Source organism: Cricetulus griseus, chromosome 3, assembly GCF_003668045.3.
Source record: "Cricetulus griseus strain 17A/GY chromosome 3, alternate assembly CriGri-PICRH-1.0, whole genome shotgun sequence".
In the NCBI taxonomy this organism is placed as follows: Eukaryota; Metazoa; Chordata; class Mammalia; order Rodentia; family Cricetidae; genus Cricetulus; species Cricetulus griseus.
The window spans coordinates 99,267,433-99,294,625 of record NC_048596.1 but is presented as its reverse complement, the minus strand read 5'-3'; the positions used below and the strand labels follow the sequence as shown (position 1 = coordinate 99,294,625).

The window sequence follows — 27,193 nt, the reverse complement described above, 5'->3', positions numbered from 1 at the left end:
TAGGGCCTAGCCATAGGTTCTTGTCCCAATAATGGTGCCAGGTATTTGTTTAATCTTGTGGAGTGGGACTTAAATCCAGTCAGAAAGCAGTTGGTTACTCCTGTAATGTTCTTGCCACTATTGCACTGGCAAGTTTTGCCATTCCAGTTATAATTTTAAGTCTCAGGGTGTTCATATCTTCATATGATTGAAGATTACTTTTCTCCCCCAGTAGTGTTCATAGCACCTTCCATCACTGTGAAAATTTAGCCAATATAGAGATGAAGCTTCTAGGTCAATACCTTGGCTCAAATATGTCTTCAGCAATAAAGTCTATAAATAAAATCAAGGATTATGGGGTAAGTAAGAGCAGTGACAATAGCTTATAATGTTTGGGGATATCTAGTGAACTTCACTGGCCAACAACTCTAAAAGAAGTAACCCACTCCTGGCACTGGACTTATTTGTTATCTTCTGGTGTCAGTAAGGGTAGTGTTGCCTTGTTAAAGGGTACTCCATTTTATTTTTTTTAATGTATGTGTTTTTATATATTGTAAGAAGCATCTACAGTAGTAGGTATCCATACAACTTTTTCAAAAGAGATTTATTCCTTCCCATATTCCATCATCTACTCTGTTCCACTCCCTTACTTTAATTTTGCTCTTCCTGTTTCATAAAATGCACTGGTGTAAAAGCTTAATAGGCATTACTTTCATAATCTGTATAAAGATGACATATAGATGTGATACAGAAGACATTTCTAATTATCACTTCATAATTATAGCTTAATAACAAAATACTATGAAAATTGTACCTTGTTCTTTAAAAAGAAAAAGTTATTATTGTTATTGTTTTCTTTATTCCAAAATAATGTCTTGTACATCAGGCCATGAATCTGCTTAGTAACTGAAGTGTAAAACTCTTAGTTGTCAACAGCCTAAATATATCATCTTGTTTAAGTTCCTGCTTAGAGTAAAACTTTGTTCTGTAGTATTTCTAATAGCTAACTTTAGTGTCAGGACATCCCTGATACACTGGAATCTTTTCTTACTTGAAGCAAACCCTTAAATGAACCATGTACTTCAAGATACATGATGTCAAGTATCTAACCTTATATAGTGATATGTGAGAGCACACATGCACCCACTCATATATATGTCATGTATACTGGAGCACATGTAGAAAATATATGTTTAGTACTGATTTGGGAGATAGACTAAGTATATCTCATTGAATGTGTATATGTTAAATACAATGGAACTATATAGTACATTATTGTTTGATAGACCTCTAATAATGACAAATGAGAAAATTTGAATGTTCTCTCAACAACTAGTTAAAATACAGAATAGATATAAACTACTGCCAGTATGTTAAATAATCAACAAGTTTAGCCAAGAATTTCTAGGTTAAAAATCTAGTAGGAGAAAATTCTGGACCTCAGTCTGAATGTATATAGAAATTCAGAAAACTGGGTTTACCATTCAGGAACACTTGCCTAAGGCACCATTTCTTATTCAGTATAGGCAGCTAAAAGGTTTAGAAGTCTTTTCATCCCCCTTTTGATATAAACAGGCAAAAATTAAATCTAGGTTCCACTACTGCTACTTAAGAATGACAGTTCAAAGGGCTGCCACATGACTATTCATGGATTCAGTGTCAGCACTCCTAACACAGACCAAATCCTGGATGGGAGTCATTTGAGTTGCCTAAACCTTAGGCTAAAATGAGCTTAGATTACTGTTGATTTCAGGTGTCCACAAAAAAGAAGAAAAAAAATCTGTGTAAGGGTTAAGTACCTTCATTTTTGTGGTGGTGGTTCTAAGAAAGGACCTCATGTAGTCCAGGATAGCCTTAAACTTACTCTGTAGCCAAAAATGGCCTTGAATTGCTGATCATTCTGAATACCACTATCTCTCATGTGCTTGGATTACAGCTACAGTACTTGGCTTCAGTAGGAAATACCTTCGTTACAGGCCTCAATTTGTTCCTATTAATAACATTGCAAATATAATATCCAGTGTAGAGTCAGTTAGCCAGACCCATAAAGAAACAGGTCAACAGAAACAGTTACCCAAAGAAACAAATGTACTACAAACTGACTCATAGAGGTACTTTGTGCTAAATTATGATATATGGACTTTAAAATAACTGGTTGCCAATTCTAAGAAGTAAAAAAGAGAAAATTAAAAATTAGGCAGAGAAGTGAAAATAATGCAGAAGCTTGTATTTTTTAAAATGTAAGTTCTGACTGAAATAATACAATAACCAAAACTAATAATTCAGTGCGCAAATTTAGTAACACTCAGAGTTAGAGAATTAGTAATCTACAAATAAGGCAGTGGAAAGTATTCAGGATGAAGCATGTAGTGAGAGACTGCTAAGAGGAAGACTATAGAGAAAGTATGGAGTATGAGGCCTGAGATACTATAATGGAAAGTTCTCAAATCCATTCAAGTCACCCAAAGAGAGGAAAGAAATAGTGGGCCAGCAGCAATATTTGAAGAGATCGTAAGCTTTCTGAGCTTTCTAACTATATTACCTGAAATAAGAAAGAATAAGACATTTAATAAAGGATAGTCACATTTTAGTTGTATTTTTACATATATGTATATTTTACAAACCTGGAATCATTACATATATGTTTATGAGTTTTCCTCTTCAAAGATGTCCTGAATGTTTCATATATCATTAAAATTTAATAAGATTTTGGATGTGATATTTGAATGTACTATTATACTTTTATTTATATATGTATATACGTATGTGTGCTTGTTTGTATTTGTAGGTACATGTGTGTTTTGGGGTGTTGTGGGTGCATGTGCATTTGGTGGCCAGAGGATGACCTTGGGTGTCATCTTCAGTAATGTTATCCACTACCTATGAAACAGGGTCTCTATCACCTGTTAGGATAGACTGGTGACCATTGAACCCCGGTGATTCTCCTTTCTCCACCTCCCTATCATTGGGATTAAAAGTGCATGCTACCAAAACAAGCTCTTTACATTGATGCCCTGATCAAACTGAGGTCTTCATGCTTGGGAGGAAAGCACTTTACTAAGCTGTCTCTCTAGCCCCATGTTATACTTTTAATTTTCTGTAGAATATGTAGTTTACTTACATTTTAATTGTTATCAACATTATTTTAATAGTATCCTTGTAACTAAAATTTTGATATGTTTGTTTTTGTTTTGTTTTATTTTTGAGAAGAGAATTGCTTGTATTCCAAACTGGCCCTGAGCAAGACCAGCTATGTCACTGAGGATATATAACTAAGTCTTAAAATGCATCCCTGATTAATTATACTTCTCTTGGGGGATAAATTTCTAGAAATAGAACAACTGAATTGTGGCAGTTTGAATGTAGTTGGTCCCCATAAGTTCATAGGAGTGGCACTATTAGTGTGGCCTTGTTGAAGTAGGTGTGGTCTTGTTGGAGGAAGTGTGTCACTAGGGGGTGGGCTTTAAGGTCTCCTATGCTTAAGCTACACCTAATTTAGCTCACTTCCTGTTGCCTGTGGATCAAGTTGTAGCACCTTCTCCAGCACCATGTCTGCCTGCATGCTGCCATGTCCCGCCATGATGATAGTGGACTAAATCTTTGAAACTGTAAGCCACCCAATAAAATGTTTTCCTTTATAAGAGTTGCCATGATCATGGTGTCTCTTCACAAAAACAGAAACTAAGATATGGTTTAAGACTATTTTAATATTTGAGCTACTAGCTAGGTATCCTTTACCCCAAATTCTTGGGACAAGAGGTATTAAGTTTGAGGTTTTATAGTCCCTTTGTACAAGTTTTATACATCTAAAGTAACTGGGGTCGTTTACTTAAACTCAAATTCTTTGCCTTTCTGCATGACTTTGACACTCACTCCTCAGTTGAAAGTTAGGATCTGTGTTCCCTCTCTCCGAGCCCAGGTAAGTCTTTGTCATGAGTCTTTGTCACAGCCTCAAGAAATAACAGGAACAGAGGAAGTGAAGCTGCTTGACTTCCAGGTCTAGGCAGGAAAGGTAGTACAACTGCTGGCTTGGTTTTAGGACACTTGCCCTGAGAACACAGACAGTATTGTGAGGAAGCCCAGACTACAAGGAGTGCCTTCTGCAGATGTTCCTTATGACAGCCCATTGGGTCCTAGCCAACAGCTAGCATCACTGCCAGATACATGACAAGCAAGCCTGGAGGTGATTCCTGCAGCCAGATCTATTTGAGTCTTTCAACAGAAACCTTACACTTCCTGCCCACAGAAACTGTGAAGGACAATAAATGATTATTGATCTGGGCCTTTAAGTTGGAGTGAGTTATTATGCAGCCATAGTAAATTCACTCTTCTTCCCTAGCACTGCTCTTAAAAACTCTTAAAATTAAATCAAGAAACCATTTTCATCTAAAAATTAAGAAGTTTTTACTTCAGATAGAAATGATACCTTGATTTAGTTGCATTTTCTGAGTTCCTGTGAAGAATCAGTCTAGTAGGGAGACAGTGGATGGTGTGCTGAGTGTGGCTATCAGTTCAAACTCAGGAAATGGAATACAGAAATCATTATGTTTCTACTCCCAGCTTGTTCCCCATCCCCCTCCTTACTTCTTCCCACTCCCCTCCTCCCTCTCCTCCAACAATTCAGTTCGTTAGTATGAACTTTTCACTTATCAGATCAGATATTACTTCCTTCAGCTCCCTCTCCTCAGTTCACCCTAGCTTAATAACTTAGACCAAATACTGCTACATCACTCAGAACCTATGCATAGTCGCTGTGGAAGCTGAAACATACTTTACTACTACACTACATATTAAACTTTGTAAAGTCCTCAACTACCAATAGTATCTTCTGTGTGTAGTGCATAGTATGTGCTTGATATGTGCTTGATAACTTATTATTTAGTTAGTTTTAGTTATTTTACTATTTGAGTATGGGTGTTTTGCCTACATAAGGTTTGTGTACCACAAGCATGCCTGGTGTTCAAGAAGGCCAGAAGAGGACATCAGATCCCCCAGAACTGGAGTTACAGATGGTTGTGAGCTGCCATGTGGATTCTGGGAATCTAGCCTGGGTCCTGTGCAAGAACAGTCAGTACTCTTAACCTCTGAGCCATCTCTCTAGCCCTGTTCTTGTCTTTTACACTGGTAGGGATCAAACCTGGGACCTGTGCACTAAGCAAGCACCCTGCCAGTGAGCTACATCTCCAGAAAGGCTTAAGTTTTAAAATACAATAATTGATGTTTTTAACTTTTCAAGTTAATTTTTTCCTATGCAATATTATACTTAAGTGATAACAAAAGTTGTATTTCAAAACTTACTTTCTAAGCCAGGCGTTGATGGCGCACGCCTTTAATCCCAGCACTCAGAAGGCAGAGGCAGGTGGATCTTTGTGAGTTCGAGATCAGCCTGGTCTACAAGAGCTAGTTCCAGGACAGCGTCCAAAGCCACAGAGAAACCCTGTCTCAAAAAACTGAAAAACTTACTTTCTAGTCTTGGTCTAGTTAACATTTTCATTTCCTGAACTTATTTTTCCTAGTAAATTATTTTTCAAGTAAATTTTGTTTTATATGATTAACATAGCCATATAAGCTTCTTATCTAAACCAACTTAATAATGCTAATTTGGGTGAATTTTTTTAAGATGGGTAAATTAAATTTAGAATTACACATGGATTCTTTTTTTACATAGGGAAATACTCCTTTAATATGATTATATTTTGAAGCTAATAAGAAATCATCTGACTGGATCCCTGCTCTCCTCCAGGACTCTGGAAATGGATCTCCAAGCTGGCTGACCCTCAGAAGTAAATGTCAACAGTGTTCACCCTTCAGATTTTCAGACTGCAGTTTCCTATTTTAACTTCTGTTCAGACATAATCTTAAAAATTCTTTATTGTTTTATTAGCCTGGTATTTGTTGTTCAAGCACAAATCTCTGACAGTGATATTTAAGAATAGTATCTAAAGTTTTGTAAATTTAGACACACTGAATTATGGAAGAGTTTTGTGCATGGGCTTCCTTTAATGAATAACAATATCAGAATTTGGCATTGCTAATTTTGATACTATGTTCTTTAATATCTGTTTTCTAATCTTCTAAATGATACAGTGCATGGCTTAGGTTGTTCTCAAGTTGTTAGGTTTACTACTAGAATATTCTTAAAACTAGAATATTCTTAGATTCAAATTGTATAGGAATTATAAAATGGGCAATATATTAATTACTTTTCTCATTGCTATGACTGAATACCTGACAAGTAACAATTTAAGGGAGACTTTTATTTTAGCTTACAGTTTGAGGGGACCATATATCATGGCAGAGAAGGCATAGAGGCAGGAGAAGGAGGTGTCTGATTGTATTGCATCCACAGTCAAGGAACACAGAGATCATGACAGAGATGTTCCTTGACATTTTATTCATATTTAAATTTAAGATTATAAACTGGGCAGTAGTGCTGCACACCTTTAATCCCAGCACTCAGAAGGCAGAGGAGGTGAATCTCTGAGTCTGAGGCCAGCTTGTCTACAGAGTGACTTCCAGGACAGCCAGGCTACACAGAAAGACCTATCTTGAAAAATAAAACAAAACAAGATTTAAGATTAGAGAAAAATAGGTATATGTAAATCACCCTCAGCAGGGCCTGGCTCTTTGGGAACTCAGTAAGTAGAGTGATTTTTAATAAATAATATATACCATTTTAAAATATCTGTGTGTGTGTGTGTGTGTGTGTGTATACACACATATGTATACACACACATAGATACATGTATAAATAATACTGTATTTTTGTAGTATACACTCATTTTAGTAAGTAACTTTGGAATATAATGAACCAGGATTAAGAGTCAACATTTTGGGCCCTCATACTTAGTATTAGCATTTTATATTCCTGATTACATCTGTTTTTTTGGTGTTTTTTTTTTTTTTTCAACAGAATCCCAAAACAAAAGAGCAGATTGAAAATCTCTTACGCAATGGGATGAACAAGGAATTGCGTGATCGTCTTTGTTGCCGGATGACTTTTGGGACCGCAGGACTTCGATCTGCCATGGGGGCAGGGTTTTGCTACATTAATGACCTTACAGTAATACAGTCAACACAGGAAAGTATTACAAACTGTTATATATGTTCTTTTCTCATTCTATTATTTTACTTTATAAATTAAAAGAAAACTATTTTGTTCAGGAAGGTACTGTTATAAACAAGATTTATGTTGGAAATCATTTATATATCTATAACAGTAGTTTACAACCTGTGGGTCATGTTTGGGGGGTCAAACAACCCTTTCACAGGGGTCACATATCATATATCCTGCATATCAGATATTTATGTTATGATTCATTACAGTTATGAAGTAACAATGAAATTATTTTGGTGGGGTCACCACAACATGAGGAACTTATAGTAAAGGTTAGCATTAGGAAGGTTGAGAACCATTGGTCCACATCACATTCCTCCTCACAGAAGAGTTCTTTTGACTGGGTGTGTTGCACACCTTTAGTCCCTGCACTTGGGAGGGGAAGACTGAAGCTGATGGAACTCTCTGAGTTTGAGGCCAGCATAGTCTACATAACAAGTTCCAGGTGAGCCTGGGCTACAAAGTGAGATGGTGAAAATTCTGTCCTCTGGAACCTTGAAGTAAGAAACAGTCTCCCTGATTTCTTCTGAATATTCTTTCTGACACCCCACCCCCTTCCCTCATGTTTTATGTATTGTATTGGAGTTGTGGTTACTAAGTTGGTATTTCAGTAATATTAAATGTATTTGAAAATCTGAGAAATGATTGCCATCTCACATTTGTGGATTGAACAGTATTGCTCCCACATTAGTAAGCATGGCTATAAATACCAAAGCCAGTTGTGAGTCAATTAGCAGCACACTAAACATAAAAACCGGAGACTTTTAAATTGTAAATGCAGGCATTGGGACTGGGATACAGCTCAGTAGTAATGCACTTGCCTCGCCTGTTTTGAGGCCCTCAGTTCATTCTCAGCATAAAAAGGGGGCATGGAGGTGGGGCGGGGGAGGGGTGTACTTATAGTTGAAACATGCATCAGGAGCTAATTTTCTGTTTATTTGCAACAGGGGATGTACAAATACCTGGAGAGGTGTTTTTCAGACTTCAAGCAGCGAGGCTTTGTTGTTGGGTATGACACTCGGGGTCAAGTAACTAGCAGCTGCAGCAGCCACAGGTACATAATTATTGCAAAGGTTACACTGGAATGGGGATAAAATACTTAGTTTTTTTCCTATTGGCAAGAGTTCTGAAACAAGAGACATTCATATAGAAACATGACCCCATGCTGATGCTTATTGTATGTTTTCTGAAGCTTGAGGACAGTTTTAGCTGAAACAGAAGTAAAAATGCACTTCAGAGATTAGCTTTAGATTCTATAGAAATATAAAAATAATCTTAAAATATTGCAAATTCATAGAATAGTCAGTCTTTACTTTTTTTGTATAGGCATTAAATAGGAGTAATTATGAAGCTTCTGTTCTCTTATAATTCTGCCTTAGTATCTTTTCATAAATTGATCATCATGGTACTTTTTAAGAAGGACAGTTGTACAAATGGATTTTATTTGCTTCGTTGTCCTCCAGTGTTACAGGGTTTTTGTTTTTGTGTATGTGTGTCTGGGGATGAAGCTAGGGCCTGTGCATACTAATTCAGTATGCTACCACCAAGCAACATCCCTAGCTCCTCAAACAGACAGATACACCTTACTTAACAGTTTCAAGTTAGAGCAGCAAAGCTTAAATAATCAGTAATGGTAAGAATAGGTTGGCTGGGCATGGTGGCACAATAAGGGAGGCTGAGGCAGGATTGTGAGTTTGAGGTAAACCTAGGTAACAGGTCCACCCAGATGTGGCTACTACCAAAACTCTTGCTTCAAAATTCAAAATATCTCCATTGTAAAACATTTATTATATGGAAGATTGCTTTATTAAAATTATGGGAAGGACTAAGTGAAGTATCTTTTTTTAGGCTTGCTAAACTCACTGCTGCAGTGTTGCTTGCTAAAGGTGTTCCTGTTTACCTTTTCTCAAGATATGTCCCTACACCTTTCGTAGTAAGTATGTTGTGATGGTGATTACTCAGCTGGCTGCCCTTGGGGGACTTCTTAAGACAACTGGGACTCAAATTTTGCCATACATAGGGTTCTAAGTATTGAATGTCCAGTCCAGTGAAAGTCTAATTAAAGGAAGGAAAACAGTTTTGCTTTGAGCTTTGTCTATACAAGTTGATTAGCCCATAGTCATGGTGAGATGTTTTTAACCAGAATTTATGAGGTAGAACTAAGCCCTACTTTGAGGGAGGGAAGTTTGTAAGTTTAACAAATGCAGTAGCAACCCCCCCCAAAAAAAGTTCAGATGCCAAGCTTATGCTATAATAATATATTTGTGCTAAAGCAGAGTAAAAGGAATGAAATTGTAAAAGTATGAGAAAGAAGTACATAAACTTAAAATAGTAACAGAAGATAAAACTGGGCTGGAGAAATGGCTTCAGATGCCAAGCTTGACAACATAACTTCAGTCCCTGAGGCCCACATGGCAGATACAGAGAGCCAACTCCTACAAGCTGTCCTCTGCCCTCACACATGGGCCATGGCATGAATTGCCCCAACCCTAAATAAATAAATGTAATTAAAAATTTATTAATAAAACTGTGGAAAGGATGCTGAAGATACAAGACACAAACAAAAGGCGTGGGTGATAAATACAGTAGAAACTAAGATAATCATAATATTTCTAACCGTAATTCAAGTAAATATGCAAACTTAGATGGATTAGCCAATTTCTTAGAATAACAGTTGATGCACCAAACTCGTAAGAAATAGTAAACCTGAATTAACTATAATTATTCAGCAAGTTGAGTTGGTATTTTATTATGAAGTATTCTTTTTTTTATTAATTCAAATTAGGAACAAGCTTGCTTCACATGTCAATCCCTTCTCCCTCTCCCTCCTCCCCCCCCCAACATCCCACCTGCCCCTAGCCATCCCCCCTTCCACTCCCCAGGCAGGGTAAGGCCCTCAAAAGGGGCTCCCCAAAGTCTACCACATCATCCTGTGATGAAGTATTCTTAAATTTAAAATAACAAGTCCAAATGATTTTATATGCAAGCTTTATCAAATATTCAAGGAATGAATAATATCTATAGATTATTCTATTGAGTTTTTGGAAATTTATTGGGCGACTCAAAGAATCGAAGGAATTTAAATAAAAGGCTGGGCAGTGGTGGCATGCACCTTTAATCCCAGCACTTGGGAGGTAGAGGCAGGTGAATCTTTGTGAGGTCAAGGACAGCCTGGTCTACAGAGTAAGTGCTAGAACAGGCTCCAAAGCTACACAGAGAAACCCTGTCTCGAAAAACCAAAAAAAAAAAAAAAAAAAAAAAAAAAAAAAAACCCAAAAATTGAAGGAATTGCTTTTTTAAAAAAGTGTATCAATAAAGTTAGAACCAGTGAGTAATAGAAACTAGAAAGGTATGGTGATATATTATTTATGATTTATTAAAGCTTGCCCGGGGATTCAGAAAGCAAAGTCAGCCACAAGCCATAGAAGCCAGACACACACCTTTAATCCCAGCAGCTAGAAGGTGGCGATACTCACCTTTAATCCTAGGACTCAGGTAGATAGATCTCTGTGAGTCCAAGGCCACTCAGATCTATGTGAAATACATCTAGTCCTAAAGAGAAACAGCTCACACAAAGAAGATCTCAGCACCTGGGATCACATGTCTTTAATCCCAGCAAGGTCTCAGTATCAGGCATTTATTCTCCAGCCACAATGAGGATAGGAAGACATTGAACTCTCAGGATTCTCCAGTCACACTGAGGAGAGGTTTCAGTCTGAGGTTTGGTGGAGCTAGGATCACCTTTCAGTCTGAGGTAAAGTGAGAGCTAGTGCCCAGCTGCTTAGCTTTTCTGATCTTCAGCTTGAAGCCTGAATGCCAATATCTGTCTCTGGGTCTTTTATTTATTGTGTTATAAAAAGGAGCTAGGGCTGTAGCTCAATGGTAGAGTATTTGTCTTATATGCATCTATATGTTCAACTTTAGTAACAGATATTCAGAAATCTAAGATTGTGCCATAGAGTTGCCAGTTCCAGATAACATCAGTGCCAGTGTGTTGGCTTTCCTGTCTTATCTCAGGTAGATTTGCAGTAGTTGATTAGGAAGGTATCTTTAGCAATCCCAGATTCACACCATTTTGTCACCAAGACTTCAAATCAGAGGTTGTCTTTCTTAACTAAGTGTAGCCAGAGAATCTCGGAGGGGAAGGACCTCTGATCAGGTGTGGCTTTTGAAACTGTTTCTAGAATCGTGTCAAGGGACTAGACTAGTGTGATCTGACCTGGAACATCTACCCACACCTTTCCCCTCCTTTCTCACCCCTACTTTCTGTGGTCTGGAGAGTAGTCATTATGGTGGTGGAAGCTGTAGGGAAGCATCCAAGGAATAGAAAGAATAGTTATTACAGAGAGAAAGAGAAACCCAGCCTGGGAGAGAGAAGGGTGAGTTGACACTTATGTGACATGGAGGCACAGAGTATATGTAAAGATCTTCAAATTAGAAGACAGAAGACTTGTGTTACTCACTTTGAATCTTCTACCTAATGACTATGTAATGTCAAATAAAACTCATGTATAATGTGCCGGGTAAGGTGGTTTCTAAATTTTCCATTTCCAACTATTTATGATTGCATTTGTCAGTAAAGTGTCTGCCATGTAGTATTTACTAAATTTTAGTGTATAACAAAAGAATAGGAAATTTTTATACCAATAAACAAAATGAGATTGGAAGGAAAGGCCATTCAAGGTGATAATTGGATGATTGTTGAACTGCAGGTTAAAAAAGGACTTTACCCATCAAACCTGAAGCTGAGATCTTAAATTATTGATATCTAAGTGTCCTCCTGCATTATTCAACCAAGTAATGTTCATGTAAAATGCATGAATATCTAACAAGCAGAGTGGGAGAATGCTGCTGTGATATATTTTTTATTTTTTTCAGCCATATGCAGTCCAGGAGCTCAAAGCAGTTGCAGGTGTGATGATTACTGCATCTCACAACCGCAAAGAGGACAATGGATACAAGGTAAGCTAATCTTTGCCTATTTTATAATTTTGTTCATATTTGAATATTATGTGCTAGGTACATTTTCAACACTGAGGAACAAAACCAGCCATTGGAAAGAGATTAAGAATGTATACCTCCAATGGCATTGACTGTTCCCAGAGTGTGTACATTACAATGGTCTCTTCATTGGGGTTTTTACTTATGTTTTCCTTGATTTCTCCATCCTATCCCAATATATCCCCTCTATAATTTAAGAAATCAAGTCATATTGTGTATCAAGAATTTGAAGAGTGAATGGGAAGAGTCAGGGAAAATAGTACTTTGACCTCACTCTCCCCTCCCTGATCTGCCCAGGTTTCTCAATGGCCATTTGCTACATCCATTCTCAGGATCCATTTGCTACAGTAGCTTCTCCATCAAAATGACAAAAGTAGAGTGGCAAAAGTGAAAGTCAGCTTGAGGTGCATAGCACAGTACTGAGCCCGTGTTTCTGACTTCTAGAAGATGAACCCATGTTTCTTACATTTTTCTTCTTGTTTGGGAGGAGTCCAGACACACTGAGTTCCATTTTAAGTAGGAGAAAGATTTCATACCAATTTAAAATTTGGGGCCTGGCTCATTCCTAGAGTCAGGGAAGAAACATAATTAATTCACTTTAAGACGTAAGTTCCAGGTAAGCAAATGTACTGTGAGCAGTTGAATGTGGAAATATGGGCTAAAGTTATAGATTTTACAGGTTTTAGGAGTACCATATTTATTAGAACATATAGGATTAAGTCCTTGACTTGGATGTACAGCCAAAAGACAAGATAAGGTAGAAGGAAAAGTCAAGAACAGACCCTAGAGAATATTAACTTATTAATTTAAGAGAAATAAATGGAAGGGGAAGAAAAACATACTAGAGATAGGAGAAAAGCCAGAAGAAATTGGTGTCATTAAAGCCTAAAAGATTGAGAGAGTTGCAAGAGTTAGAAGGCAGCTGTCAGCAAGAGCAAGGGCACAGGTCCCTTCCCTGAGCGTCTGATTCCTATATCCAAGCACCTACTACACATCTATGGGGATGTCTGGCAGACATTTCAAAACTAGTATCTCTTCAACAGAGTTCTTGATTCCCCACAGCTGCCACATATACACCCCAAGCTAGTCCTCCCTCAGTCTTCCCTTTTTGTCAATTAATATTACCACCTACCTAAACAGAAGTGAAAACCTGTTCTTGACTGCTTCCTTTCCCTAATATTTAATCTGCTTACAAATTCATCTAAAATATATGTACACTATGTTTACCATCTGCTTATATACTCCACTGTTACCATTCTAAGCCACCATTGTTCTCCATCTGACATGTTGTGGGGCATCCACCAGAGAAGACTTCTCAGACATGACTGTAGGTCAGTAGAAAGTCTTTATTAGCCAGCTGGCTACTACACTGGGTGTTTGGATCCCAGTGTTGCACCAAGCCTTTCTCAGTGTGAGCTTTTAAGCACAAAAACATGTTCTTAGTTGACATACTCCAATTAACAAGAACAGTTAGCCAGAAGTAGAACTGCAAAAGCCAAAAAGCAAGGTTTGTACATTCAGAGACTTTCCCAGAACTACGGATATTGATAAATTAGGTCTTTGTTCTCATTTTGGCAGGTGGTACTGCCTACCAGTTGAATTTTATGGTCTGAATGGTACTTCCATCATGGAGTCAGTTGTGCTAATGTCAGGGGCTCTACTAAAGTCTGAGGGCCTAGTGAGGTTTGAGTTATACAAACCGGACGAAGTATGCTAGCTGATCTCATCTCTACTTCCATGGTTACCCCGAAAACTTTTCTTCACAAAAGCAGTTAGGTGGCCATTTAAAATGTATACATATCCAAGCCATAGGTGGTGACCCAAGCCTATAGTTCCATTTTGGGGAGGAGGGTTGCTTGAGCCCAGGAGTTTAAAACTAGCCATATAATTTAGCAAGTCCCTAATCTCAGAACAAACAAAAGGCCAACAAAAACTCTTGTTTAAAGTTCTTCATTGACTTCTTATTCTTTGATAATACGAAACCAATCTTCTGTTGATGGACATTCCATTTAGTTCCGGTTTTCTGCTTTGTATTTGAGATGCTACAGAGACCTATGCTTGCCTTTGTTCATATATGTCCCTTTTGAGACAGTATAATATCTAAGAGTATCAGTTTGGTTCAAAACTGACCTCTGCCACTCAGAAGCTTTGTGATCTCAGGCAGGTATATTAAATCCTTTGTGTTTTAGTTTAATTATTAACAACCTAAGGATAATTATAGAGCCAATATGATAGAATGAAAGTGAAGATCAAAAGTCATAAAATTCCTACCATAGTGTCTGACTCTGACGTGTTCTCAGTAATGGTAGCTGTTGTTTTCATTCTTAGTATCTGTAGTTTCTTTATATAATGTAGCTACCAATGGCTAGTAAACACTTAAAAGTATGGCTAGGCTGGATTGAGATGTTAGAAATGCAGAGTAGTAGCTTATTTTAATGACTTGGTATGAAAAAAATGTAAAACATCCTAATAATTTTAATTACATTGTATTTTGGAGTTATAGAAAGTAAATTAAAATTCATTTAATATATTAAATCTTATTCCATCCATTAAAACTTTAATTATAAAAAGAATATAATTCACCATATTTATTCTGAATCTTTTCTTTTTCTTCTTTCTTTTTGGTTTTTTTGAGACAGGGTTTCCCTGTGTGGCTCTGGCTGCCTTGGAACTCACTCTGTAAACCAGGCTGGCTTCAAACTCACAAGAGATATGCCTGTCTCTGCCACTTGAGTGCTGGGATTAAAAGCATATGCCACCACCACCAGGCTACTCTGAATCTTTTTGATGTGGCTGCTAGAAAAATTTAAATTACCTATATGTTTCCACCTGTAGATCACATTATGTTTTTAGTAGACATTACTGTTTCATAGGATACTTCTTTTGAATTTTATCTCTCTCTCTCTCTCTCTCTCTCTCTCTCTCTCTCTCTCTCTCTCTCTCTCTCTCTGTGTGTGTGTGTGTGTGTGTGTGTGTGTGTGTGTGTGTGTGTGTGTGTGAGAGAGAGAGAGAGAGAGAGAGAGAGAGAGAGAGAGATTCACCTTCATGTGGAAGAAGATAAATTTTTGTTATAAGATATATTTTTTAAAGTAAAACTTCTGGTCCAAAGGAATATGCAAAGGGAGTGAGTGGCTTTATGATCTGGAGAAACACTCCCATATTCTAAGACACATACACACAAAGATTTTATAAGTTCTGAATGCTTCCAGTGATATGTTATTTTTAAAATTTACAAAATACTGTCTTTATCATATACTTATGTATACTATATGTATAATAAGCAATATACCAACTGAGCCACATTACTAGACCTTAACTTTGTTTTCAAATGGAAAAGTTACTGCTGTAACACCATGCAAAAATGAGGTGGATGGGGTAAGGGGTTGATACTTGAAAAATAGATAAGAAGAGTTACTTTTTTTATTTTACAGGTAACAAATTTCTACAAACAAATAAGAAAAAATCAAAAGAAAGCCCTTTAACAGATACAAAGACATAAATTGGGAAAAAAAAATCCAGATAACCTTCCATTTGGTGAAAATGTTAGTTGCAGCACTAAAGCCATAATCCATGGGCTCCAGAATTGACTGGGTAGACTTCGTTGATACTAAAGAAGACAACCATAGAATGGGAGAAAGTGCTTATAAAAGATAAGTCTAATATTCAAGCCAGGCAATAGTGGCACATGCCTTTAATCCCAGTACTTGGGAAGCAGAGGCATGAGCCAGCCTAGTCTACAGAGCAAGTTCCAGGATAGCCAGGGCTACACAGAGCAATCCTGTCTCAGAAAAACAAAAACAAAATAAAATATTAAAAGAATTCTTTAAAACTCTACAATAAAAAAGAAAACAAAAGACATCCAAATACTCTAATAATGCACCTCACCAAAGAAGACACACAAATGACAGATGAGTGTATGAAAGGGAGCTCCAAAAGGAAATACAAGTTGAAAACATGTAGCCATAGACCTCTAGAATAATCATAGTTTAGAACACTTAACATCAAATATTGGCACAAATTTTAACAATTAAATTAAAAATGTACTTATTTCTGATGGTACTTAAAAATTGTACAGCCATTTTGGAGACAGTTTAGCAGTGTCTTACAAAACTACATGAATCTGCTTTTGCCAATTGATTCTGTATTCAGACTTCATGGTGCTTACTCAAAGTAGTTGAAGACTTTGTGCACACAGAAGCCTGTACCCAGATGTTTTTGTAAATGATTAAACTTAGGCAAAGCCAAGATATTCTCCAGTAGGTGAATGGTTATTCAGAAATAAACAATAAGATATTATGCTTCATTAACTAGTAAGGTATCAGGGCTGGAGAGATGACTGAGTGAGTTACATGAGGACCAGTTCAAATTCCCAGCACCCTTGTAAAGCTCTAAATATGGTTTTGCATGCCTATAACTCCAGCTTTGGTAGGTGAACAGCAAAAATTTTGGTTTGGTGAGAGATTCTGTCTCAAGGCAAAATAATGGGGAGTGGTAGAGGAAGGTACTGGGTGTGTTCTGCCACACACCCATAGGTACCACATAACTCATACACAAATCACATAAGCACACACAAATAATTGATAAATGATTAAGTGAACTGTCTACCCCTTCAAATGAAGGACTCTTAAATAGTTATTGTTAAGTGAGGACAATCATCTGAAACATATGATTCCAGCTATATAATTTTCTGGGAAATCTAAAACTGTACACATAGTAAAAAGATGAGTGGTTGCTGGAAGTCACATGGGGAGGGAGGATGAATAGACGGATCATGGGATTTGAGGACCAATAAAAATACTGTGTATGGTATTGCAGAGGTAGATGTATGCCTTATGCATTTTTCCAGTTCTGTAGAATGTACAATACCAAGAGTGAACCCTAATGGAAACATTGAATTTGGAATATAATGGTGTGTCAGTATAGGTTCATAATTTTTAAATGTACCATTCTGGTGGGGAATCTTTTAAGAGGGTGACTGTGCAATGTGGGAACAGTAGGAAATGTCTGTGCCTTCTACACAATTTTATTCTGAATCTAAAGATGCTCTACAACATAAAACCATGCTTATCTAGAATACGTGAGGGCTTGGTTCAACTCCTAGCACCAATAAATAAATAAATAATAGTAAATACAATCCTTAAAGTTTTTAACTGTTATGTATATTGGTGCACACCCATAATCCTAGTACTCCAGAGGCTAAGGAGGAGGATCTTGGCTTTCATGACCAGCCTGAGCTACATAGTAAGCCTGAAGCCAGCCATTGAAGGCCCATCTGAAAAATAAACAAAAAACAAATTTAAAATCCTTGAATAAGGTCTAGAAATGGCTCAGTGGGTAAAGTGCTCACTTTGAAAGTGTGGGACCTGATTTTGGTTCCCCAGCACCCATATAAAAGCTGGGTGTGGCAGTGCACATCTGTAACCTCAGTGCTATAGGACAGAGGCAGGGAGCCTGGGGGCTTGCTGTCCAGCCATTCTGGCTGAAATAAGGAGCTCTATCCAGGTTCAGCAAGAGACCCTGTCTCAAACAGTACCATTAGGAAAGGTCTAGAGAAATAGTTTAGCAGTTCAGAGTACTGCTACTCTTCCAGTGGACCGTGGTTCAGTTTTCAGGAACCACATGATGGCTCATAATCATCTGTAACTCTGGTCCCAGGGGATCCAATGCCCTCTTCTACCCACCATGGGTGATAGGCACACAGGTAGTGGATGTACACCTTTTAACAAACCTTGTATGAAGAAAACACAAATATTTTAAAATATGGGAACTTTTTATTACTACTTCTATTGTACTAGAGGTTATGGGCTTATTTGATCTTGATTTAACTTTGGTGGGTCATATACGTCAAGAAATTCATCTATTTCTTTTAGGTATTCCAGATTGGTGGAATATAGATTTTTAAAGTATATCCTTAATCTCTGAATTTCCTCAGTTTCTGTCCTCATGTCCCCCTTTTCATCTCTAATTTGTATTTCTTTCTCCATCTTTTGGTTAATTTGATTCTTCTCGAAGAACCAACTCTTCATTGATGCTTTATATTGTTTTTGTTGTTCTTATTTATTGATTTCAACCTCAAATTTGATTATTTCTTCCTATCTACTCTGTAGGTGTTATTTCTTCTTGCTCTGGAGTGTGTAGATGTGTCACTAAGTTGCTAATATGGGATCTCTCGGTTTTTTTGCTTTTTTTTCCATTCATTTATTTAGCTCATAAATAAAGTCATGCACTATTATGATTCATAATACAGTATATTCACAATGGCATGGCTAAATTAAACCAATTAACATGTTATATCACACATATTCATCATTTTTGTTTTGAGAACACTTAAAGTATACTATCTCACAACTTTTAAAATATAGCATATTGTCAACCATATTTATCATGCTCTCAGTAGACCTCCAGACATCACAGAGTCCATGCCTCTTGTCCAACTGCAGTTTTATATCCTTAAACCAATCGTTTCCCCATTGTTAAAAGACCCATATTGAAGCCTAATAGCCACAATTCTGCTCTCTGTTCCCATAAGTTCATCATTTCTAGGTTACACATAAAATTGAAATTGTGTGACATTTGTCTTCCAGTGTGTCACTTTTTTTTTTTTTGGCAAGCATATAACTTTACTACTTACTAAAGATGAAATCAAATTTGCATGCACAGGTGAGCACTCACTGAAACACCTTGGATTCATCACATATTTGAGTTTCAATTAGCATATATATATATATATATATATATATATATATATATATACCAATAATGGCAATATGTTATGCATCAATAGCAGCAACAGCTTTTCCAGGTTCTGCAGTCATTTGAACAAAATTGTAGAGACATCCAGCACACTCATTTTAAAAAAAAAACAGAAAACAAAAAACAAATAAAAACACAAACAAACAACAACAACCACAAAAAAGTAAAAAACAAAATCCCAGAAAACAGCACAGTTCTGTTACTCTTGTGGTACCTGGCACCAATTTTTTTTTAAATTAGCTTCTCAATCATCATCTGGGAGGAAACCATTCTGAGCAACATCATTAAAAACAGCTCTGATAAAGCATGGTCACTACTATGTATCATAAAGCAGGTCCACATATGAGTGAGTATATACCATGCTTGTCTTTTTGTGATTGGGTTACCTCGCTCAGAATGGTTTCTTCAAGTTCCATCCATTTTCCTGCAAATTTCAAGATTCCATTGTTTTTTTTTTTTTCTGCTGAGTAGTACTCCATTGTGTAAATGTACCACAATTTCTCTATCCATTCTTCGGTTGAGGGGCATCTAGGCTGCTTCCAGTTTCTGGCTATTACAAATAATGCTGCTATGAACATGGTTGAACAGATGTCCTTGTTATATGAATGTGCTTCTTTTGGGTATATGCCTAGGAGTGGAATTGCTGGATCATGTGGTCGACTCATTCCCATTTTCTTGAGGAGTCGCCATACTGATTTCCACAGTGACTGTACAAGTTGGCACTCCCACCAGCAGTGGAGGAGTGTTCCTCTTTCTCCACATCCTCTCCAGCATAAACTGTCATTGGTATTTTTAATTGTAGCCATTCTGACAGGAGTAAGATGGTATCTCAGAGTTGTTTTGATTTGCATTTCCCTGATGGCTAAGGATGTTGAACACTTTCTTATGTGTCTTTCAGCCATTTTAGATTCCTCTATTGAGAAATGTCTATTTAGTTCTGTACCCCATTTTTTAATTGGATTGTTTGGTGTTTTCAAGAATAGCTTCTTGAGTTCTTTGTATATTTTGGAGATCAGCCCTCTGTCAGATGTGGGGTTATTGAATATCTTTTCCCAGTCTGTGGGCTGTCATTTTGTCTTGCTGACTATGTCCCTTGCCTTACAGAAGCTTCTCAGTTTCAGGAGGTCCCATTTATTAATTGTTGATCTCAGTGTCTGGCTACTGGTGTTATGTTCAGCAAGCTCTTTCCTGTACCGATTAATTCAAGGGTATTTCCCACTTTATCTTCTAGTAGGTTCAGTGTGGCTGGGTTTATGTTCGGGTCTTTAATCCAATTTGACTTAAGTTTTGTGCAGGGGAAAGGCTTGGGTCTATCTGTAGTCTTCTACATGTTTGCATCCAGTTATGCCAGCACCATTTGTTGAAGATGTTCTCTTTGTTCCAGCGTATATATTTGGATTGTTTGTCAAAAATCAGGTGTTCGTAGGTGTGTGGGTTAATAGCAGGGTTTTCCATTCTATTCCTTTGGTCTACCTGTCTATTTTTGTGCCAATACCAAGCTGTTTTCAGGACTATAGCTCTGTAATAGAGCTTAAAGGAAGGGATGGTGATGCCTCCAGAAGTTCCTCTATTGTACAGGGTTGTTTTGGCTATCCTGGGTCTTTTGTTTCTCCATATAAAGTTGAGAATTGTTTTTACAAGGTCAGTGAAGAATTGTGTTGGGATTTTGATGGGGATTGCATTGAATCTCTAGATTGCTTTTGGTAAGATTGCCATTTTTACTATGTTGATCCTGCCTATCCACGAGCATGGGAGATCTTTCCATTTTCTGGTATCTTCTTTAATTTCTTTCTTTAGAGACTCAAAATTCTTACGGTACAGGTCTTTCACTTTTTTGGTTAGTGTTACTCCAAGGTATTTTATGTTGTTTGTGGCAATTGTAAAGGGTGATGCTTCTCTGATTTCTTTCTCCACCAATGTGTCATCTGTATATAGTAGGGCTACTGGTTTTTTTTGAGTTAATCTTGTATTGTGCCACTTTGCTGAAGGTGTTTATCAGCTGTAGGAGTTCCCTGGTTGAGTTTTTCGGATCACTTATGTAGACTATCATATCATCTGCAAATAGTGAGAGTTTGACTTCTTCCTTTCCGATTTGTATTCCCTTAATCTCCTTTTGTTGTCTTATTGCTCTAGCTAGAACTTCAAGGACAATATTGAAGATTTATGGAGAGAGTGGATAGCCTTGCCTTGTTCCTGATTTTAGAGGAATTTCATTGAGTTTCTCATCATTTAATTTGATGTTGGCTGTTGGCTTGCTGTATATTGCTTTTATTATGTTGAGGTATGTTCCTGTTATCCCTGATTTTTCCAGGACCTTTATCATGAAGGGGTGTTGGATTTTGTCAAAGGCTTTTTCGGCATCCAGTGAGATGATCATGTGATTTTTTTCCTCAGTCTGTTTATATGATGGATTACATAGATGGATTTTCGTATGTTGAACCATCCTTGCGTCCCTGGGATGAAGCCTACTTGATCGGGATGGATGATTTCTCTGATGTGTTCTTGGATTCGATTTGCCAATATTTTATTGAGAATTTTTGCATCAATGTTCATGAGGGATATTGGTCTGTAGTTCTCTTTCTTAGTTGTGTCTTTGTGTGGCTTGGGTATCAAGGTTATTGTGGCCTCATAAAAAGAGTTTGGTAATGACCCTTCTGCTTCTATTGTGTGGAATACTTTGAGGAGAATTGGTATTAGCTGTACTTTGAATTTCTGGTAGAATTCTGCACTGAAGCCATCTGGCCCTGGGCTTTTTTTGGTTGGGAGACTTCTAATGACTGCTTCAATTTCATTAGAGGTTATAGGTCTATTTAAATTGCTTATCTGTTCTTGATTTAATTTTGGTAAGTGAAATCTGTCCAGAAAATTGTCCATTTCCTTTAGATTTTCAAATTTTAGGGAATATAGGTTTTCAAAGGATGACCTGATGATTCTCTGGTTTTCCTCCATGTCTGTTGTATGTCCCCCCCTTTTCATTCCTGATTTTATTAATTTGCATGTTCACTCTTTGTTGTTTGGTAAGTTTGGATAAAGGTTTGTCTATCTTGTTGATTTTCTTGAAGAATCAACTTTTTGTTATATTGATTCTTTGTATTCTTCTCCTAGTTTCCATTTTATTGATTTCAGCCCTCAATTTGATTATTTCCTAGCGTCTGCTCCTCCGGGGTGTATTGGCTTCTTTGTTTTCTAAAGCTTTCAGTTGTGCTGTTAATTCTCTAGTGTGATTATTCTCCTGTTTCTTCATGTGGGCATTTAGCGCCATAAACTTTCCTCTTAGCACTGCTTTCAATGTATCCCATAGGTTTGGGTATGTTGTGTCCGCATTCTCATTGAATTCTAGGAAATCTTTAATTTCTTTTTTTATTTCTTCCTGGACCCATGAATTGTGCAATTGGGTGTTACTTAATTTCCATGAGTTTTTAGGTTTTCTGTAGTTCGTGTTGTTATTGAATTCTAATTTTAAAGCATGGTGGTCTGCTAAGACACTGGGGGTTATTTCAAGTTTTTTGTACCTGTTGAGGTATGCTATGTTGCCAAGTATGTGGTTGATTTTAGAGAAGGTTCCATGTGGTGCTGAGAAGAAGGTAAATTGTTTTGTATTTGGGTGGAATGTTCTATAGATATCTGTTAAGTCCAATTACGCCATAACTTCTATTAGATCTTTTGTTTCTTTGTTAAGTTTCAGTCTGGTTTTTCTGTCCAGTGGTGAGAGTGGGGTGTTGAAATCTCCCACTATAAGTGTATTCGGTTTTATGTGTGATTTAAGTTTTAGTAATGTTTCTTTTACAAATGTGGATGTCTTTGTATTTGGGGCATAAATGTTCAGAATTGAGACTTCATCCTGATGGATTTCTCCTGTGATGAGTAGGAAGTGACCTTCTTCATCTCTTTTGACTGATTTTAGTTTAAAGTCCAATTTATTGGATATTAGGATTGCTACTCCTGCTTGTTTCTTGGTTCCATTTGATTGGAAGATCTTTTCCCAACCTTTAATTCTTAGGTACCGTCTGTCTTTGAGGTTGAGGTGAGTTTCTTGTATGCAGCAGAAGGAAGGATTCTGTCTTCTTATCCATTCTGCTAATCTGTGACTTTTTATAGGGGAGTTGAAACCATTAGTGTTGATGGATATTAATGACCATTGATTATTGTTCATTCTTGTTTGTTTTTGATTTGGTGATGGTGGTGAGATTATGTGTGGGATTCTGTCCCTTTTTCCTTTTGGCTGTTGGTAAATTGGGATTATCTATTACCTATGTTTTTCTGGTTGTAGTTAACTTCCCTGGGTCGGAGTTTTCCTTCCAATATTTTCTGTAGGGCTGGATTGGTGGATATGTATTGTTTAAATCTGCTTTTGTCATGGAATATCTTGTTTTCTCCATCTATAATGATTGAAAGCTTTGCTGGGTATAGTAGTCTGGGCTGGCATCCATGGTCTCTTAGTGTAGGTAGAATATCTATCCAGGATCTTCTGGCTTTCAGAGTTTCCAAGGAAAATTCAGGTGTGATTCTGATAGGTTTGCCTTTATATGTTACTTGACCTTTTTCCTTTGCTGCTCTTAATATTTTCTCTTCGCTGTGTATGTTTGGTGTTTTGATTATTATGTGGTGAGGTGACCTTTTTTTATTTTTGGTCCAGTCTATTTGGTGTTCTGTAGGCTTCTTGTATTTTCATTGGTATGTCTTTCTTTAGGTTGGGAAAGTTTTCTATGATTTTGTTGAATATGTTTTCTGCGCCTTTGAGTTGGCTTTCTTCACCTTCTTCTATACCTATTATTCTTAGGTTTGGTCTTTTCACAGTATCCCATATTTCCTGGATATTTTGTGATAGGGATTTGTTGGACTTAAGACTTTCTTTGGTTGATGAGTCTATTTCCGCTAGTGTGTCTTCAATCCCTGAGATTCTCTCTTCCATCTCTTGTATTCTGTTGGTTATGCTTACATCTGTAGTTCCTGATCGTTTACCCAGCTTTTCTATTTCCAGCATTCCCCCAGATTGTGCTTTCTTCATTGTCTTCATTTCAGATTTTAGTTCTTGAACTGTTTCCTTGAGAGATTGATATTGATTGACTTGAAGATTGATATCTTGTATTTTTTGGTTAGTTTTTTCTTCCATTTCTTTATGGGATTTTCTCATGTTCTCCTTGAGATCACCTATCATTTTCCTGAAGATGTTTTTAAGGTCATTCTCTTCTGGTTCATCTGCACTGTGTGATGTTCAGGTCTTACTGGCGTATGGTTCCTAGTCTCTGGTGGTATCACATTGGGTTTTCTGTTGTTGGATGTGTTTTTACCTTGTCCTCTTCTCATCCTTTCTTCTGGTGGGTGTAGCAAGAGTTTCTTGTTCTCCTGGTGGGTGTGGGAACCAAGGTTCTCTTCTGGTAGATGCAAACAGATCCAATACTCTGATGTCGGTCGGCTTCTCGTGAATGGAGGTGTCACTTTTCCCTGGGTGTCGGCAGTGTTCTGGCGGCATGTAGGGTCCTGGGTTGGTGGATGGAGGGGGGCTGCCTCTGGGTGTTGGGGCCGAACATGTCTGGCATGCAGGTCGCTTTGGTCAGGTGACTCTGAGCAGCGACAACAAACTGGAACCGGAAACAGTTCCTGGCCTACCTGGATTGGCAGATGGAGGCTGGGCTGCCTCTGGGTGTTCGGTTTTCAGAACCCGCCGCCGAACTGTTCGGCACGCAGGTCGCTTTCGTCAGGAGCTTTTATTTTTTTTATGTAGGCACTTAGAGCTATGAACTTGCCTCTTAGAACTGCCTTCATTGTGTTCCATAGGTTTGGGTATGTTGTGTTTCCATTTTTATTCAGTGCTAAAAAGTTTTAATTTTCTTCTTGATTTTTGTTTTGACCCATTTTTAATTCAGTAGTGAGTTAATTTCTATGAATTTGTATATTTCCTGTTGTTTCTGTTGTTGATAGAAGAATTTTTAAGTCAAATAATTTGTCACATTGCTTGTGACAGAGTTTAATATATAGTATATGCATTCAAATATATTTGGTTCTCTTTCATTTAGGATGGAACAGGGTTCCATGTCATATCCATGATCAGGAACATCCCTTCCATCTTTGAAACCCTGTGAAGTCTTAGAATTACCTTTTTTTTTGTTTTTTGCTTTTGGGGTGTGTGATTGTTCTTAGTGCCACACTGATTAAACTACTAGACAAATTGAAAACTGGTTGAAATGTATGTAAATACATAATATGCCATCTTTATCTTTTCTGACACATAAGTTTGATATTACATAAATTCTACTTTAATTTTTTTTGCAATGGGAATTATTCTGTTTCATATAACAGTGCTGAGTTTAATAGTGTAAGTTTTGTGGATACTTTGTGGTTTCTTTGTATTTAAAGATTTGTTTATTTTTAAGTGTATGAATGTTTTGCCTGCATGTATGTCTGTGTACCACATGTATACAATACCCTCAGTGTAGTGCTGCAAGAGGTGTCAGATCCTGTGAAACTGAGATTGGAGTTACAGATGGCTATGAACCAACCTGGATCCTCTGCAAGAGCAGCCAGTGCTCTTAACTGCTGAGCTATCTCTTCCGCCCCATTTCATGTTTTTTTTTTTTTAAATTTTACCTTTAGTATATAGTTATAAATCTAAGAATATAATCTGACACTAATGTATGCACATAAGGTGGTTATACTGATCCCTTATATTAACTTGTTACTGCAATATATTCTCAGATAGGATATAATACCCGATTGTCTTATTGATGAGTCTCTGTGAAATCATTACCATCAATGTACTTTAGTGTTACTAAATTACTCTGATATTGACATTTTTTAATTAATTTGATATTCCCCAAAAAGCCAGAGAGCTTTACTATAGCTGAGAAAGAGCCTAACAAGAATTTTAACTAGTTACAGCTATATTTATATATCATATAGGTTTATTGGGAAACTGGTGCTCAAATCACATCTCCACATGATAAAGAAATTCTGAAATGTATCGAAGAATGTGTGGAACCCTGGAATGGTTCCTGGAACGATAATTTAGTGGACACCAGCCCTCTGAAGAAAGATCCTCTCCAGGACATTTGCAAGAGATACATGGAAGATCTGAAAAAGATCTGTTTTCACAGGTATCCAAGTGGGACTGTAGACCTTAAAATAATGTATATCCAGGCCTGATACAGAAAATGTCCTAAACAACAAGCTTGGTATCAGAATCATTCATTTTCTTTCTCTGTCTATCTGTCTGTCTGTCTCTCTCTGTGTCTCTTTCCCCCTCCCTCCCTCCTTCCCTCTCTCCTCCCTCCCTCCCTCCCTCTCCTGTCTCTCTCTCTCTCTCTCTCTCTCTCTCTCTCTCTCTCTCTCTCTCTCTCTCTCTCTCTCCCTTTCTCCCTTTCTCCCTTTCTCCCTTTCTCCCTTCCTCTCATCTCTCTACCTTTCTCTCCCTCTCTCCCCTCTAACTTACTAGGAGATACTTAGATCATATCAAAAGCATAGTAGAATCAGCATGAAAGGCCTGCTAATGACCAAAGGCTAGAAAGTCTTCAAAATGAAGAATCACCATAATTAATTGACATAAAAAAAGAAAACCAGCAGCTGTTGGCAATACTAAGAAAGCACATTATTGGTCACTTTTGTGTGTTTTTAGACTGAAAATCATTCATTTAGGACTGACTTGTAATGAGTTATGAATTCATTTTTAAAATTGATTAATTCTTTAATCATTGTGATAATTTTTCTTTCCCATGTTTAATTGTATTTTAGAGTTGAAGAGTTGGCTGAAAGAGAAACATTTTTCAAAGAAAGAAAATCCACTTTTATTTTTCCTGTGTTAGAGATTGAACTTGGGGCTTTATACATGTTCTTCCATTGATCTAGCTTCCCCAGATTCAACTATTAATGCAGAAAGAAGAATAAATAGAATTAAAAACATCACAATTTTGTGATCTTGATCATGAACCTTAGCAGCCATCCTCAAAGCTTATAATAGGCAATAAATTGATAGGAAATTGCAGATGGATAGATGAGGATGGCAGGACACTGATAAATATTAACTGTGAAATTGACATTATGAACTTCCTCTTGTGACTTAGTGGAAAATATACAGCACCTATTCTTGCCAAAAGAATTGAATCTTATGTTGTCCCTAGATTGAATGATCCATTCACTGTAGAAACAGATCAGAGAAACGTGCTAATATACATAAGGTCTGAGACATAGCTCAGTTAGTAGAGTGCTTGCCTTTTGTAAGCAAAGCCCTCCTTGGGTTGAATCCTTTGTAACACACAAACTGGACACAGTGACATACCACATGTGATCCCAGTGCTTAGGGCACACGCAGGAAGATCAGAAGTAAACTGTCACCCTCAGCTACACAAT

General features: G+C 37.2%; 1 protein-coding gene across 4 annotated transcripts in view; it reads left to right on the top strand.

The window, feature by feature from the left end:
• Window positions 1–27,193, top strand: part of Pgm2l1 (phosphoglucomutase 2 like 1) — a 59,867-nt gene that overhangs the window by 16,588 nt on the left and 16,086 nt on the right. For 3 of the 4 annotated variants that reach the window (XM_035442363.1, XM_035442362.1, XM_027407774.2), the window contains 5 exons: window positions 6,893–7,060; window positions 8,044–8,150; window positions 8,945–9,029; window positions 11,975–12,058; window positions 25,751–25,944. In XM_035442363.1, coding sequence (XP_035298254.1) covers window positions 6,893–7,060; window positions 8,044–8,150; window positions 8,945–9,029; window positions 11,975–12,058; window positions 25,751–25,944 — 638 coding nt within the window. Of the gene's footprint in view, window positions 1–6,892; window positions 7,061–7,099; window positions 7,542–8,043; window positions 8,151–8,944; window positions 9,030–11,974; window positions 12,059–25,750; window positions 25,945–27,193 lie in introns of those variants that run through there. The other variant, XM_027407776.2, reaches the window with a different exon arrangement.